The sequence below is a fragment of the Oculina patagonica genome, chromosome 11, assembly GCF_052425735.1.
Source record: "Oculina patagonica isolate OP01 chromosome 11, crgOcupat, whole genome shotgun sequence".
Lineage (NCBI taxonomy): Eukaryota > Metazoa > Cnidaria > Anthozoa > Scleractinia > Oculinidae > Oculina > Oculina patagonica.
Window position 1 is genome coordinate 5,725,443 of NC_135768.1, and position 18,233 is coordinate 5,743,675.

Genomic DNA, 18,233 nt, shown 5'->3' on the forward strand with positions numbered 1-18,233 from the left:
GACAAAAACAGTTTTAATAGAGTTCCATTAAATAGGTTACGGTTTCAACAAATAGTTTCATGAAATATTTTGACAGTACATTAATTAGTTTAGCGTTACGCTAACAAAAAAATCCTCATGCACTTGAGTTTAGTTTCCTTGCTAAGTGTTATGGTTAAACGGACACGTCGAAGAAGCCGTGGAATAAACCTCGTCGCATTCAGTATATCAAAATCAGCGAATTAGCATTTAATTTTTTGAGCTAGTATTGTTAGTGTCACCTCACATACTAAGCAATAACACAAAGCGTTACATTTTTCCTTAATTCCTCCAGCTTATGAGTCAGTAGTTGAATACTCCTGGTTACTTTGTGGAGTGTTTTCATGGCAGCCAAACAATAAAATATATTTGCATAAAAATGATTTTTTCCCCAAAGGAAAATCATTTTATTGTTTCACTCCTCAATATGGCCGCCATGAACACACTCTATACTTCAGAAATCTAGTAGGCTTAAAAGCCGACTTGACTTTTACTCTTTATGCTATAGGTATCAATTTTGATGCTGCATATGCTACTAACAGAGCACCACGAAGTACCTTGGAAAGCCATCAAATACCTTACTGGAGAGATTGTATATGGCGGTCGGGTTACAGACCACTGGGACCAACGCTGCCTGCAAAGCATTCTGGGAAAGTTTTACTCTCCAATGGCTTTACAAGAGAGCTATGGTTACACAGTGGACTATGTGAGTGTTTGTTGTGCTATCTGCGTCGATTTCTTTGTAGTTTATGACTCTGAAACAAGAGCACTTTTAAGGAAAATCGTTGGAATAACACCGCACATGAGCATAACTACCGTCGCTTGCATCTAAGCGTGAACACTCGCCGCCGAAACATGAGGTGGCTCCGTGGTTATTCCAGGCGCACTCGTCCATGTCAAACTTTGTGTCATAACTGTTTCGGCTTTGACGCGATGTCTATGAAACTTTAGGAAAACTTTTGCCTATCATTCTGTAATAATATGATTTAATTTGATTGAACTGGAGAAAATTATTTTTAATGTTACTGGTGTTTAACTGGACCCCACTTTTTGAACAAAATCGCATCCAGTAAACCAAAACCAATCAGGTGAGAGATAACAGATTTTACCAGGTATCCCCTTGCAAAGAATAAAAGAACTTGATTTAGCCTACCACTCACAATCGCTACTGTCTTTTATACAGGTGTATCGTCCACCACCCCCTGAAATATCATTGTCAGTATGTTGTGAGTACATTGAAAGCCTGCCTACTGTCGACGCTCCCGAACTATTCGGGATGGACCATAATGCTGACACAGCTTTTCTTGCCAATCAGGGCAGAGCTCTCACGGCCGACCTGCTGGCAGCTCAACCAAGGCTCACGGCAGCTGTAGGGTACGCAGTTTGTGTTTAGCTAGATTTGCTTGAAGTCGCTTGTTTGCTTCGCAAGAGACTGCTTAATAAAATGGCGGCTGATAGTGAAACGCGTTAAACGAGCCATTCGTGGATTTAAAGAGTTTCGCGCGCTAACGCACTCAAACAAACAAATAGATTCCGCGTGGTCTTCAATGCTCGATTTTATATTATTTTTATTGTAAGCGATTTATTCAAATAACTCTTTTTTATAAAAAGAAAAAAAAAACTAGTGACTTGGAGCAAGTCTAGTATTTAACGTACACGAAAACGTTCATTGAACAAAGCATTTTTAATCCGTTCAGTGTGCGGCGGAAATGCCTTCATCGTTAGTGCTTTGGACTTCGGAACGATAAGTCCTGGTTCAAGTCTCACCGGGGTCGTAAGGTTGTGTTCTTTGGCAAGGCACTTAACTCTCACAGCGCCTCTCTTGACCCAGGAGTATAAATGGGTACCAGCGAAGAACACAGACAATCCAGTGAACCAATTAAAACTCAAAGCAAAAACATGTAGCCTGCACAAAGCGCGGAAAAACGTGTGTGAGCAAGTCACGATTGGTTAAGATTTTATTTCTAAATTGTTGAGAGAGAGAGAGAGAGACACACGCGGGTTTTATAGACCAATCATTAAGTGTTGTAATGCAAAACCAAACTGCTTATCACTTGATGTGTATTGTGTAGTGGGACTCCTCGTCACACTTCGGATGTCCGAGTTAAGCGGCCACCACTAATTAGTCATTTCTCTCCCGTCCCTAAGAAGATGCGCTTAACTTGTTTTATTTCTCATTTCTATAACAGTTCAAACAAAACGAATGATGACATTGTCTTAGAACTTGTAAGTGACACTTTAAAGTACCTTCCCCAACGCGTGGACTCTACCTCCGATGGAGTTACCGCTGGTCTGATGGACCCAAGGCTCGGGTCTATTTCTCCAGATCGCCTGAAGCAGATGAGTCAAAAGAAACTATCCCAGGATCCTTTGGCTGATCACGCCGATCAGTCAGTTTACGTCACAGTCTTGAGGCAGGAAATAAACCGGTTTGACCGGTTGTTGGGAATTATTTACACGTCACTCTCATCATTGCGATTGGCAGTTAAGGGTGAAGTGCTCATGTCTGAACAGCTAGAGGAAGCGTACAATGCGTTACTTAGCAACCGTGTTCCTAAGGCTTGGGAGGTATGTAACTACAAAAATGTCCTTTGTCTTAGAAAGTGTTTCAAGTGTTTGCATGAAACATTTTTTCGCTGTCGCTCGATTCTACCGAAATAACTCTTTTTAGAATAATTATAAAGTATTTTTCGTTTGTCTCACTAAGTAGTCACTTGTGATGAAGATCGGGACGTTTCGACAGCACACTGCTAGTCTTCAGGGGAACTGAACGACAGCGGACCGCTAAGGGATCGAAATGCACCAATCACAGCTGTTGAAAACCAACCAATCACAGCACAGCAGCGTGCATTATAAGGTTACACCCGACCAGACGACTTTATCGCCTGATGAAGACTAGCAGTGTGCAGTCGAAACGTCGCGATCAACATCACAAGTGACTACGTCGTGAGACAAACGAAAAATATTTTATTATTATTGTACTCTACAACGATGATTAACCACAACATTTTTTACGATATTAACTCTTTTTTTGCTTTGCATTTTCTTTGAAGTATCTATCACCTTACACATACGTATTACACAACTCGACGTTTATTAAATCAGTGGTAGCCAGACCAGGTTTCATACAAAAGTTCTTTTTTCGGTTTCCGTTTTATGTAGTAGATAAAATATGAGCGGGAGATCTGTATGGGCGTTTACAATGGCGAGCCGATAGGCGAGCCATTGTAAACGCCAATACAGATCGGACGCGAATATTTTATTCTACTTGTGAAATGAAAACAATAAATTGAATGCAAAGTTTTGTTATGCGAATCAGTAGAGATCTGTATCAAAAGTTAATGAAAACTAATTAGCTGAGCAGGAGTCTGTATCAAAAGTTAATTCTACTGTTTGATTTGTATTGGGGTTTATAGTTGTGTACATGTGATCTGAATACAGTCCTGGGATTGGTTTGCACCCTCATGAATAGTTAATGAATTTTACAAGCGAAATTAAATAACACCAAAGACAACTTGACCATTGCCTATAAGAAGAATTATTCTTTTATTATAATGCAAATTCTGCAATCTGATGTGCTGAGCTATCGTACACTATCAGTCATTAGTATAATTTCTAAAGGTGAATTCAAGAATGGGAGATTCTGATTGGTCGAGAAGCTCGGTTTATGACACTATATTCACCGCGCTAGGCGGTGAATATAACATCTCGAGGCTTGGCTTCTAAGTCATGCAACCTTTGCCATCTAGGCAAGTAAACATGGCGGTGTTTGCTGAATAAAATTTTCCCTCATTCAAAAGAAATCACTCCAAGTCCTGGATATTTAAAACACTGGGAATTTTGCAAATTGACTACCAAGGCTTTTGGGCAGATTTTTTTTTTAAGAGATAGTTTTCAAGGCATTAGAATTGATAGTAAACATGGTAGTTTTGGAGATCACATGCGGCCGTGAGAAAGTCAGTCAGATCGATTGATCGATTCTCTCTTCTTACCGGAGCTACTCATTTCGAGAGGATTCGCATGTGCACAATTGCTCAGACGTCACCAACGATAAAACAAAGGTACCAGATAACTATCACTTTCGTAGTGTTTGTGTTGTTCCGTTTTGTTCCTAGGTTTCCACTAAAACAATGAGACTATTCGCTATTAGAAACATCGGGTTCACGGTTAATTTTTAATTGGAGGTCGTTTACAACGTGGGACGAACTTTTTTACGTTTCTCTGGAGTTACGGAGGAGGTTAAGAAACATTACTAAATGATTCAATTCCCAAGAAAACAGTCACTGTTACGCGGCTAAAACATTCGAAAATGTTGAATAAACTGATGAGCGCGTGTAAAAACCGAAAGTTTCAAATGACTATTGAGTCCGTGCGCGATTACGCAAAAGTTTGAAGCTTTATACTACTTCATATGCAGAAACATTATTGTGAATCTTTATTTGAAGGAAAATAAGTTAGAAGTCTACTAAAACAATAATAAGTTTATTTGCTCTACGCTTTTAGATAATAAATATGTATAATTTCCCTTTATTAAGCAAGCAGCGTATGAATCATGCAAACCGCTGGGAGCCTGGGTAGACAATCTGGCCAAAAGAGTGGACTTTTTCAGCGGTTGGCTTGACTTGGTCAGACAAGAAAAAACGTCCAAGTCCCGGATGTCACGTGAACCTGGAGTGACGTCAACACCAACGTCCAGCCAATCATCGATGTCCGTCTCTCAAACACGTGATCACCCTAATGCATTCTGGTTGCCTGCTTTCTTTTTCCCACAAGGTAGCGTAAATGCCAGTTACATCATCTTGAGAAAAAAATTAGCCTGAATTTTTCAAGTTTAATCTTCGCTCAAATCTTTGCCTTTCTTGTTTCTGTTTGGTTCATAAAAGAAATTGAAAAAGAAAGAAAGAAATTCGTTTATTGTTTGACTTGAAAGTGAACACTTTTACATTTGTTCTGAACACAGTAATAAAAAATAATGTTTTTTTTTTCTCAATTTTGAATTAAGATAATAGCAAACTAAACAGAATCAACGTTATAACTTTGGTGCGAAAAAATGGCATACTTCCTGAAATATTTCCTTGCCGTCTTTATAATAGTTTATACCCCCCCCCCCCCCAACAAAAAAAAAACAAAAACAAAAAGGTAAATGGCAATGAAAACAAAGATTTCTAGTACAAATTATATTTCGGGCTCAGTTATTTCAGTAGCAAAACATTCATTGTTTTTTCGTTCTTTACCAGGTTTTCTCACAGCCATATTACAGACGCATGCTCGTGAGCGCAACGTCCCAGTTGACTCTTTGAGCTTCTGTTACCAAGTATTGAAAGAAAAGTGGACAAATGACGAAAGAGTTCACAGTGAAGGCAATGTTGATTTTAAAAAAGTCGCCTTCCAGGTGAGAACATTTCTCAAATGTACCCAACCTCGTTCCGAGGCTTATAATCTGGCTTAACTCTTAAACAGACGAAAGGCATTGATAATTAATTAAAAGTAATCATCGGTTGGAAATGAACTCTAGTACACTGTACTACGGAAAACAAATGTCAATAAGTTATTTGAATTGTCACAAACTAGGGAGTTTAAAGTCATAACCACCTTGTATAGCATAATACACTGTACTTCATGAAAGAACTGCTCAATAGCTTTCATTTCAGTGGTCACACTCTAGGGTTTCATCCACAGACTATAAAGTTAGAACCACCTTGTACAGCATAATAAACAGTACCACATGAAAGTACTGCTCAAAAGCTTTCATTTGAATGGTCACAGACGACAGTCTAGCTTAGAGTTAAATATAATCTCTACCTTTCACAAGGCTTTCAAAAGGCCTCTTTGTTGTCATCAAAAGATTTTTATTGCTGCTCTCATCTAACATAGAACATCAAATCAGTAATCTCTACATTTTTCCCCAGGGTACTCCCCCGGAAGAAGGTTCTGTAATTTTTGGTCTTTATCTGGATGGAGCATCATGGGATACCTCACAGGGCTGCTTACAAGAGTCTCTCTCTGGCCAGCGGTTTTACCCTCTGCCGGAAGTGCTTGTCACTCCAACACAGGTGATGTTTTCTCTTATTAGAAAAAAATTGGAGCAGAGCAATTCCTCGCAAATTCTTTGAAAACGGCCGGATCATCCATCTAGTATTTAGTATTTATTTGTATTTATCTTATACTGTAACGGTCCATTTCCTATTTCCACTGAGTTTTCTGTGGATAAATGTTACGTTTGAACCTGCAAATTCCAAGAGCTTGATTAAAGGAGAAATAATTTAATAAACAATCGCTTTCGTGTTAAAGGATCCTAGTCAGCCTCCGCCATTTTCTCTGCCATCTATATTCGGACATTTGGTATGTTAAAAAGAAATCCTCGTCCATCCTTGTGCGTTTGCTTTATTGAGGTCTTAAACTGCTACAAATGCGTTTCAAAATTATCGGTGTTTATTTTTGGCTAGTTATTCTATTCTTTTGTTTGTTTAGAGTGAAAGTTATCAGTTGAACGTAAATGATCCTAGTAAGCCTCCGCCATTTTCGATGCCATCGAAATTTTAAAAACTGTATGGCAAAGCAAAATCTTATTGCACTTTAAGTCCGTTTAATTACTTTTGGCAGTTTAATGTGATCTCTTTCCTTTAGACACGCTCCGCGAAAAAATATAATGCAGAAATTTTCGTATGTAAACAGAAACAAAGGCGTGGCTGACTAGGTTTCTTTAAGGCGCGTGAGATACCTGTTCAGCTCGCTGGAAATTCGTGCTTGTCGGATACAAGAATTTGCTTGATTTTGAATCGTTTTAAAAAGATAACTTCTCGTGAGATTTTGATGGCGCTATTTGTTTCTAGAACAATGTTTCCGCACCAATTTGCTTTCTTTTCGCCAGGTCCGAACAGTTACTTTCAATAAATAACTTTTTCTTTTTCTTGCCAATTTTCAGCAAACCTCATCAACAACACCTGACGCGAAAGGAAAAGAAGACAAAGAAGAAGAAATGGACTGGTACGACTGTCCGCTGTACAGAACTTCTCTTCGCGCCAGCTCTCTCACGTCCACTGGTCACACCACAAACTATGTCACGTCTGTGAATCTGCCGTCTGTACAGCCAGCGGACTACTGGATTACTCGCGGGGTGGCTCTACTTTGTCAACTGGACGAGTGACGTCATCTGTGTAGAATTGCAATTTTGAAAGACTTCAGTACAAAAGTACCAACTGCAGAAACTGAATTAGTTTTTCAATGTCACGCAACACGTAGTGCGAGAGGTGTTTCGTGACAATCCAAGTTACGGTTGCGCAATTGCACTTTTATTGTAAATAGTCGATTGTATATTTATATCGTTTCAGCGGCTGTGTTTTTATTCTCGGTGGCATAGCAGTCTTAACCCCTCAAAGGACTTTGCTCTGCTCTTGCTCTATCGAGTTTCATTTCAAAAGCCCCAAAAAGTTTAACTTTTTTTTTTTTTTTTTTTTAAATATAAAGAGTGCCAGTCTTTTGTGCGAAAACTTAACGGAGTGAATTTTATTTATTAAGAAAAAATAAGTATTTGAAATAAAAAGTTTCAAAAACTAATCTTTTGTTTTGATTAGTGGTTTCAGTGACATGTATCAGCGAGCTTACACTGGGTGTGTTAGGGTCAAATTCCTGGGAATCAGTACTCAAGACCTAAGGCGAGTTTACAATATCCTCTAAACTGAACTCAGCTAGCTGTTACAAATTACAGTCGCGTCGAAAACGAAGGATTTTTAGGCGATGACGTCAGTCAAGCCTTACGTAGAGGCCTTGGGGGGGGAATCTGCACCACTTTCTGTCGCGGTCGACCGATCAAGAGAACCAAATGGGAATGAGAACGCACAATAGGAATTAATGTCACGCGAACGGAGATCAAGTTAACAAGAAATCGCCGCGAAAACACGAAGTAAAATAATTCTGGAAAGTTAGAAAGGACTGTTACAAAGTATAAACGAAAGAGATAAATTTTATATTTGAGGAGTTCTATTGAATTCAGTCAACAGACATGATCACATCTCTACGTTTATTAATACAATGGGCCTGTGTTGTCGGTCTGTGTCATGTAAACAATTACGAAACAGCCCTTGACCTATGCCTCTCGCTAGAACTGTATCGTATATCGTTTTTCGATATCAAGCGCAACTTTGTTGAATAATCGTTCAACACAGAAGTCGTCAGCAATTTTTATTAACGTTAATTTTTTGACAAATTTCCTGAAATTTTTTAAGATTCCCCTCGGAAACGTCATCGCCTCTGCATGCGTTGCGTGCCGTTTATTCACTTTCCTAAGGGTGAGATCGACATTAATTTTCTCCTCGCCGTTTTCATACATTTTCTACAATTCTTTTTGGGAAAATTCCTTTTTTTGCCAAAACTCTTCACCAGTGTTAAGATCAGTTCCTATATTCTCAAAACCTGTATTCTTACATTTGCCATGAAACAGTAAAGAGAATTACACAGTAATCACTGTAGTGTGGGTGTGTATATGAGGGGATTAATTTCCTGACCCTTGTTATTGAAAATCCAAAATAACTATCCATTACATATACAAGCATTTTGTTTTTATCAGAGCTACAAATGCGGAACGTGCAAACTCGCGAGGAATGCATCAAGGATCACTCGCCCGGGAGGCTGTGTTTGCCCCGACATACTTGCGCTACAATATGGTGTTGTAGTCTGTTGGTAGTTAACGACACCTTTAGCTTTGAGAAGCACTTTTAGACTATCGCATGTCCGTGAATCCAAAAGAGTGAAGTTTATTGTCAAGAAAGATTCAAAAGGGTTGCCAACCGTAATCGGCAAGGTTATAAAGCGGGAGAATTTAATTATCCTAGAGGAATAGCGTTTCATAAAAACGGCAATATTTTCATAGCGGATGAAGGAAACCGTAGGATCCAGATTTTCAGTGGAGAGGGCAAGTACTTAGGTATGTTTGATGGGCCGGAAAAGGACCCCCGATAGTCAGCTCTATAATCGAAGAGTTCAAAGTTGAGGGATTTTTTTTGCGCGTTTGCGTGTTTTCAGTTCCACTTTAAATGAGCACTGATGGTTGTCTGGCCGAAGGAAAGGCCCGGAGGTGAGGTCGATAAACTTGCAAAAAAGTTGCAAATGAGTCCCAATACGAACTAAAAATATAGTTCAAGAGGATATATACTAGTTTATATGCAACAATTTCGAGTGGTATACTACGGAATATCCCACGAGTCACTTGAATTTTCTCGGTATACACACGAGCCTTTAGGCGAGTGTGTATACCAAGAAAATACAAGTGACAAGTGGGATATTCCATAGTATACCACGAGAAATTGTTGTGTAACTATTTGATATCATGCCCGATCATGCCATAGAAAATACGCCGACTAAATTTCGTCAAGAATAAGATCGCAGCGCACGGTGGGAAGGTTGAGTTGAATACCGTCGATTATAAAACGGCTTACCTGAATTCAGATTGGCTGTATTTTCTATGCCATGGTATAAAAAGAGATAAATTTCGTTAGCCCTGTTATTACAACATCTAAAACGATGGTTGTAATGCACTACTCGACACGCTTTTCTTTTGTGATAGCAATTTGTGACACGCGAACTCGCGAGAGAATATATTCGTCAACAAGGTCAAAGATTATTTAGAGACGCTGTGTTTGCCAGACAAGCGCGTGCTACAATTTATGTCCCACATGCCGCCTAGATTTTAAGCCCCATCCCGCATCCCGCCAAATCTATGTTCAAAGCCGTATCGCTTGATGTTGAACAACAACAGAGTATTCTTTATTTATCCCATTTATTGATAAAGAAAAAAGTTTCAAATTAAGAGTTACAAACAGTTATATTTTTAGTCTGATAAGTGTTTGAGTGACATCTATCAGGTCTTATCAGCGAGCTTTCAACTGGGTTCGTCAGGGTCAAATTCCTGGGAATCAGTACCCAAGACGAAATAATAAATATGCCCCTCAAGCAATGTTCCATGATTGGTTCGTGCAACAGAAAGAATTATTATAACAAACAGCCGATTCCTAGAAGAGCTAAAAAAAGCAAGTCACAAGATTTCATTGTTTCGTGTTGAGTTCCGCGAAAACGTCCCTTCGCTCGCTTGTTTCTGAAGACGACATGGATATCAAAACGTTGCTTTACAATCTCCGTGAAGAAGTGTCTTGTTCGGTGTGTTCGGACATATTTACGGATCCAAAACATCTTCCTTGCTTACACAGTTTCTGTCTGCATTGCTTGAAACAATGGCACAGAACGAGCCATGGCCGAGACACGATTAGATGTCCGAAATGCCAAGCCGTTAGCAGAGTCCCTGAAAGTGGCGATCTGAAAGATCTTCCAACCAGTTTTTACCTGAACGGCTTGATTGATGTGCTTGCAATCAAAGAATGCAAAAATAGCCAAGTAAGATGTGGAAATTGCGACAAGAAAAGCTCTGAGACTTCATATTGTTTCCAGTGCTGCATATTTTATTGTCAAGAATGCGAAACGGCGCACAACATCATGAAAAACAGTAACAATCACAGGGTTCTGGCGCTCAAAGAGTTTCAAGACAAGGACTACGAAGATGTGTTAAAGCGACCAGTGTTCTGTGCAAAGCAACGGCACGAGAAAGAAGAACTAAAATATTTTTGCAAGAACTGTGAGACGGCAGTTTGCCAAACTTGTGTTTTGATGGATCATCCTGGTCACGCCTTAGAACACATCGAAGAAGAAGCTGAAAGGCAAAAGATTGAGATGAAATCAATGATTGAAGAACACAAGCGTATTCTACAAGCAAAGATGAGCACTGTTAGTCAACTTGATGAAGACTTCGCGAGGCAGATACAACAAGGCGAAGACCTGAAGCAAGATGTTCAAAGAATTGTTGACAATTTAATCACCACCCTTGAAGCGCAGAAGCAAAATATCTTTGCAGCGGTGGAAACAGAAACAAAGAAATCCCTTGAAAGCCTAACAGCGCAAAAGACCAAGATCGAGCAACAAATAGAGGTGATCAAATCATCGCTGGAAAAAGCTGATAGAGTTTTGACACGAAGTACAAACGCTGAAGTCGTTCAACTAAAGAAATCATTAGAAACAATCTTGAAAGAAGTTGATCAAACCGAGCCAACCGACCGTGACCCGAAATGTCTTCCAAAATTGGTTTTCGTGGAAAATCAAAAGATGTTGGAGACTGTCAACACTGAAGAATTTGGAACTTTGGAAATACTGCAGCAAACTAAAGCAAGTCAGTCTGTTGCTGAAGGCAAAGGACTCAAAGAAAGAACTGTTGGAGGTGAAACACAGTTTGTGTTGACCACAAGAAACTGTGAAGGAAGACAGTGTTACAATAAACATGACCATGTAACGGTGGAGATCAGGGACGAACAAGGACGAGAATGCGCGACGGAAGTGCAAATAAATGACAATAAGAATGGAAGCTACAAGATCAGCTATTCTCTCAGAGATCAAGGCAGATACAAAGTGACTGTAAAGGTAAACGGACAACATGTTCGTGATAGTCCTTTTTCTTGTCTGGTAAAATCATTTCAGTTAAAACCTGTTTTATCTTTTGGAAAATTTGGTTCGTCTTCGGGAATGTTTTTAAATCATCCCTGGGGGGTAGCAGTAAATTCTAAGGACGAGATAGCTGTAAGTGATCATAGGAATCATAGAGTTCAAATCTTTGACAGTAATGGAATTTACTTACGATCCTTTGGTCGGGAAGGCAACAAAGCGGGAGAATTTAACTATCCTACAGGAATAACTTTTCATGAAAAAGGAAATATTTTTGTAGCAGACTGGAATAACCATAGAATCCAGATTTTCAGTGGGAAGGGTGAGTACTTAGGTATGTTTGGTGGGGAAGGAAGCCTCGATAGTCAGCTCTCTAATCCTTGTGGTTTATCTGTAGACAGTGATGGGAATATTATTGTTGCTGATACAGGTAACAAACTGATTAAGATCTTTTCTCCTGATGGCAAGTTTCTAATGAAGATAGGTGGGCAGGGCTATTTTTCTTATCCTATCCACTGTATTCAGTGTGATAGATATCTCATAGTGTCAGACATTAATGAACATTGTGTAAAAGTTTTCAACAGGAATGGAAACTTTCAGTACAAGTTTGGAAAGCAGGGTGGAGGGGACGGGGAGTTTAAAAGTCCTAGTTGTTTGTCAGTGAACAAGTCAGGACACCTGATGGTCTGTGATAGAGATAATCATAGAATACAAGTATTTGAACTGAATGGAAAGTTTGTTGGCAAGTTTGGAACAGAGGGCGGCAATTTAGGAGAATTTAAGTCCCTACGTTCTGCAGCAGTTTTAAGTAATGGCCAAATTGTTGTGTCTGAGTTCAATAACCATCGAATTCAGATGTTAGAGTAAACATTGTTCTTTCAAAACAAACAGAAAAGCCGCTTTAATTTTATTGCAGTTTTCAATTTGTAAAATTTGTTTGATTTTGTATTTTGTACACAGTAACAGTCTAAAACGAGGGCAGTTTTTTTATGCAGATGACTTGAAATTATGCCAGTGGTTTTCGTAACTTTGACTTTTCAGTATGGTTGGGGCGGGGTTGTAAATGGCAATTTTAGATTTTTTTTTCAGGCGATGTGACTTGGTAAGAACATCTGTAGATTTGAAATATAAATTTAGATAGGAACCTACTAAAGGGGCTTTGTCACTGATTTTACCAGATTTTTGAACAGCCAAAATTTGTATTTGTGTCGCATGAAACTTAAAAACATTAGTCCATTTTTATTAAAAAATTGCTATATTAGAGCACTGAAGCTGTTAACGAGCATCTTTGGCTCGGATGGAAATTGATTGCAACTAGATAAGAAAAATTAAGGCTTACCTTTTCTAGTTTCCGCGCACCTTCCAAATAAAATCGATATATATAGCCGTAGTGTGATTTCTATCCGCAAATTAAGGTTATTTCTACCTTTAGATGTTCAAAGATAATGTTTCTCAAGGGTAATGTTGCCTACCACTAATTTCAGAACAGTTTAGACCAAAAATCTGCAAAATCTTTGTGACGTAGCTCCTTTAACAGTATTATTTTATATTTATGTTGCTTTATACCAGTAGCTAATTAGAAAACTAAGAAGTAATAACGAACAGAATGGATTAATTGTTGATAAAAATAATCTGTATGTCACAAAGGAAAAATAGTGATAAAGTTAAGTATAGATGTATGTTAAGAATATTATTTTGAAGCTTAGCAGTACCAATTTGGTGGCGTTTTGGGCATTTTCGCTCTTTTCTTTGAGCTTTTATTAAAGGCTTTTCTAAGTTTTAAGGCAGAGAAGTGCTGTTTCTTATTAAAAGAATACAAGATAACCAAATTTCTTGGACCTTTAGTTATCTTAACGATATATTTGGAACAAGTCTGTTTTAGAGCTAAGAAGATAATTGGAATCTACTTATGCAATCGAAAATATATAGTACAGTGAACATTGCTTTAATTAACTCAGTAATTTACGGGTTGAAGATTTATAAATTTTGCTTAAACTCAATAGCACTATTTCTTAGTTACAGTTCTACAGTCGAGCCTCCTTCCTTTATTAAGACACCTCGTTACCGCGGACAGTGGTTTCGGTTCCTAGTTCACTGATAATTTTTTTGTTAAATTTAATCCGCTTTTAAAACACGAAAAGCTCGGTAATATGAACACTTTATTTGTTGGCCCTGTGGAGTTCAACTGTATCTGTAAATAAATAGGTTTTTAAGTATTCATTTATGGCTTGAGTTTATTGGAACTATAATTTAGCCGCTTTAAGAATATGAAACGTTTTGTAGAAAAGAAACGTCAGTGATAATGAACAGGTTTTGTTCTTAAATATCATTTACTTTGATAATGTGAATAAACAAAGTGTGAGTTAAGTGAAGTTGTTTGATGCTTAAAGTTCTTGAAGTGTTGCGTGTTCCTCTTCCTTTACTTGGGTGTAGTTCTCCTCTCGCTTCCCGTTTTAAAAAAGAAACCCAAGAGTGCCAAAAACATTATTGCTTCGACTAGTTTCAAAGACAGTAACAATACAATATTTCTTTTTATCAAGATACTCTCCCGTAAGTATATGACGTAAGTGGAGAAAACTCTCTGCAGAAAATTTTCCTACATGACGTACGGCAACACGCCGCAAGCTGTATAGCGCTTTTTTGCTATTTTCTCATTTCGAAGTTTTGATATAAATTGCCGTTTTTTGTGCAACATTTTTCAGTTTACTTGGTTCTCTGCGGTCGTAGCGAAGTTCAGATAAGTGAATAATACAAAACACACAACTTGTGGCCCGTCGAGGAAAATGTGGTCGGCCAGTTCATCGAAGTCAAACTTCTTTTAAACAAAATACTTGGTTCTCCATTCTCTCGTTTTCATACTAAGGAAAGGGCAATGGCGAGACAGTTTACACCATGCAATGTTTGTTTGCTCTTAGGTCTTGTTGCATTTTATTATATCATATTCAGCAAAACCCAAATTTTTGTATCGGAAAACGTCGCATTTAGTTGCCAGAAGAGTTTAAAAGAAATACTTCTGACTAGAGAGACCCAGGTCTTCGTTGTTTTATGCCGAATTTGACGTAGATCAATTCAACCAAGCTTAGCCATCCCCAGTCCGGCTTATGGGCATCCATAATAGTTCTCGAGCGCAAAGCGAAAACAGGGTTATCGGGTGTATTTGATAATGTGTTTTATTAGAAGACAAAAGTTGCTGTGAGCTTAAGAACTTGATCACCAAGGTAAAATCAGGCATCTTGTAAGGGACTAGGGCTTTCCACGAGTTGCTCGAGATTTCCCAAAAAGTTGCCCGTAATTTCTTAAAAAGTTGCTCAAAAGTTGCCGCAAAAATCCAAAAAAAGTTGCTTCTGATAATAAAAGTTGCTCGAAGGTTGCTCCAAAAAATCCAAAACGCTGCTTCTAATCAAGAGAACTTCTCAAAATCTATGCTAATTTCCCTTTGAGGGATAGATTTCTAAGCCGTTTTCTGCAATTTTACAGCAAAAGAAGTATCTAAATAACATATTAAGGCGAAAATATGTTAAGTAACAAGGTTTTCTTTAACTGAGGAAAATCGTGAAGATATCGATGACATCATGTTTCGTGACAAGTTTTCTAATGTTTTAATGCAGAATGAGCCGAAAGTTGAAACGTCTTCAGATGTTCCTCGAAAATCTTCGGAAACGTTCGTATGGCCTTTGAACAACACTCAGATAATCTTCGGAGATCTTCGGTCTGGAAATTGCTCAAAATGCAACAAGTTGCTCGAGAGGAAAAAAGTTGCTCGAAGGGGAAAAAGTTGCTCGAAATATGAAAAGTTGCCAAAAAGTTGCCGAGCAACTTGTGGAAACCCCTATAAGGGACCGGTCATAAAATAGAAGGGGGGAGGGAGGGCTGATGCATTTTTAATTTTGGCCTACCAGTTTTGGAGGGGCACTCCCCATTCCAGGTGCAGAAAAACTGTTGGCCCTCCAAAATAGTTTGCATTATTTATCATGCTCCCCCCTAGTGACTAGTTTACATAACTGTATTACAATTATTTTAATTTACTGTTTTTTCAACTCAAGAGAGAATCTAGACATAGGACCAATAAGTCCGTTATTAAAAACTCATGTTAATATTCTACAGTCATCAAATAAAGAATGTGTTCTATATCATATTAACAGAAGATTGACTGTGACTTCAGAAGAATTCTAGATTGACTCCATGATCCCAGCAACGTTGCATAGCCCCCGCTTAATGACATGCACCAAATTGTTTGACCCTCCCTTTTGTGCTTGCATGAAAAACAGTGGCCCTCCCCATGTTTGCACCAGCCCTCCCCCCTCTAATTTATGGTCCCTAAAACCCATAGAGTAACACTTTAATGATCGCAAGTGTACAATCTACCAGTTTCTGTGCTAACATTTTGTAGATGTATCAAGTTATTAAAAACTCATGTTAATATTCTACAGTCATCAAATAAAGAATGTGTTCTATATCATATTTACAGAAGATTGACTGTGACTTCAGAAGAATTCTAGATTGACTCCATGATCCCAGCAACGTTGCATAGCCCCCGCTTAATGACATGTACCAAATTGTTTGACCCTCCCTTTTGTGCTTGCATGAAAAACAGTGGCCCTCATGTTTGCACCAGCCCTCCCCCCTCTAATTTATGGTCCCTAAAACCCATAGAGTAACACTTCAATGATCGCAAGTGTACAATCTACCAGTTTCTGTGCTAACATTTTGTAGATGTATCAAGTACTCCCGTCTCTTTTAAGCTTTGGAAGGACCCTACCCCCTCTTCACTCTCTAATAACCCTCCCGCCTGCAAATCCAATTTTTCTAATTAGTCCCTTCTCTTTTAGGCACCCCCTATCTCAGCCCAATACAATTCATGAACAATTAAAAAGACATTTGTTTTGAGGTGTTTAAAATTGTTTTGTAGAATGTCTACGTTGTTTTTACTGGTTGAGTGACATCTATTAGCGAGCTTAACCAGGCGCATCAGGGGTCAGCTTTCATGCTTGGTTCGTATGTATCATACATATACATCAGGAAGTGGTTTTCTATTACAAGTTACAAGACTCCTTGTTATTTAGGGGATTGAATTTACATACTGTGAAGTAACAAGTGGCGACCAAAACAATTTTCAACCACCAAATTGTACTGAGAAATGCTCGATGAACTTTGTTGCGACAGTTTGTCAAACTTGTGTTTTGATAGATCGTTCTGGTCACGCTTTAGAGTGCGTAATTCAAAAGATTTAGACAGTGGAAGAAATTGATAATTGTGGGAACACAAAGTCGCAATTTAATTAGATGAACGCTGTTAGTCAACTTGATGAAGACTTCGCTGATACAACAAGGCGAAGACGTGAAGAGAGACGTTCAAAGGTTTGTTGACAGCTTGAATTGCAGTTGTTGAAGCAAAGAAGCAAACAACTTTTGCGGCGGTGAAAAAGCAAACAAACAAAACACTTGAATGTCAAAAAGGCAACGCAAAACGCTGAGATCAAGCGTAAAATAGAGGTATTCAAATTATTAATCGTTGGACAAAGCTGATAAAGTTATAACATAAAGTATAAACCCTGAAGTAACCTGAAGTCGTTCAATTGATAAAAAGTCGTTAAAACAATCTTGGAGGACTTGAGTTGTTGAATCCGTCTTGAATTAAAAGGTATTTAAATTTTTGCTGTCGTGGGAAAATTATAGGATGTTGAAGACTGTTAACACTGAAGAAATTGGAACTTTGAAAATACTGCAGCAAACTAAAGCAAGTCCGTCTGTTGCTGAAGGCAAAGGACTCCACGAAGGAACTGTTGGAGGTGAAGCACTGTTTAAGTTATTTCAGTACAGACCTGTTTTATCTTTTGGAAAATCAGGTTCGTCTGATGGAATGTTACAGGGTCCTTGGGGGTTGGCAGTGAATGACAGGGACGAGATAGCTGTAATTGATAGTCTTAATCACAGAGTTCAAATCTTCAACAGTTGTGGAGATAACTTAAAAGGCTTTGGTCAGCAAGGTAATAAAGCTGGAGAATTGAATTATCCTAGAGGAATAGCGTTTCATAAAAACGGCAATATTTTCGTAGCAGATGAAGGTAACGGTAGGATCCAGATTTTCAGTGGGGAGGGTGAGTACTTAGGTATGTTTGATGGGAAAGGGACCCCCGATAGTCAGCTCTATAATCCCTGGGGTTTATCTGTAAACAGTGATGGGAATATTATTGTTGCTGATACCGGTGACAAATTCATTAAAACATTTTCTCCAAATGGTGAGTTTTTAATGAAGATAGGCGGGAAGGGTTCTCTTACTTTTCCTATCCACTGTATTCAGTGTGGTTTTAGATATCTTATAGTGTCAGACAGAGATGAACATTGTATAAAGGTTTTCGACAGGAATGGAAACTTTGTTTACAAGTTTGGAAAACGGGGTAAAGGAAAGGGTGATTTTAAATATCCCCATTGTTTGTCAGTGAACAAGTCAGGACACCTGATGGTCTGTGATTCACGTAATCATAGAATACAAGTATTTGAACTGAATGGAAAGTTTGTTGGCAAGTTTGGAACAAAGGGCGACAATTTAGGAGAATTTAATTTTCCCCAGGCTGTAGCAATTTTAAGTAATGGCCGAATTGTTGTGTGTGACTGGAGTAACCACCGAATTCTGGTTTTAGAGTAAAAATTGTTCTTTCTTCTTTCTTTTGGTAATTGTCAGATTTTTCTTAACATGTTCAAAATTTTATTGTAGTTTTCAATTTGTAAACTTTG

General features: G+C 38.4%; 2 protein-coding genes across 2 annotated transcripts in view; both read left to right on the top strand.

The window, feature by feature from the left end:
* The window catches only part of LOC144629924 (dynein axonemal heavy chain 6-like), a 68,132-nt gene extending 60,557 nt beyond the window's left edge, over positions 1-7,575 (top strand). The window contains exons 57-63 of the mRNA XM_078488175.1: positions 527-724; positions 1,202-1,392; positions 2,208-2,586; positions 4,554-4,791; positions 5,256-5,410; positions 5,928-6,071; positions 6,944-7,575. Coding sequence (XP_078344301.1) covers positions 527-724; positions 1,202-1,392; positions 2,208-2,586; positions 4,554-4,791; positions 5,256-5,410; positions 5,928-6,071; positions 6,944-7,165 — 1,527 coding nt within the window. The 3' untranslated portion in view covers positions 7,166-7,575. The remainder of the gene's footprint in view (positions 1-526; positions 725-1,201; positions 1,393-2,207; positions 2,587-4,553; positions 4,792-5,255; positions 5,411-5,927; positions 6,072-6,943) is intronic.
* Positions 7,576-9,887: 2,312 nt separating this feature from the next.
* LOC144629959 (E3 ubiquitin-protein ligase TRIM45-like) lies at positions 9,888-18,155 on the top strand. The gene is made up of 2 exons (XM_078488217.1): positions 9,888-11,542; positions 17,321-18,155. Exons 1-2 carry the CDS (start codon positions 10,120-10,122, stop codon positions 18,142-18,144), a joined length of 2,247 nt encoding a protein of 748 aa, XP_078344343.1. The 5' UTR covers positions 9,888-10,119; the 3' UTR covers positions 18,145-18,155.
* The last annotated feature ends 78 nt before the right edge of the window (positions 18,156-18,233 follow it).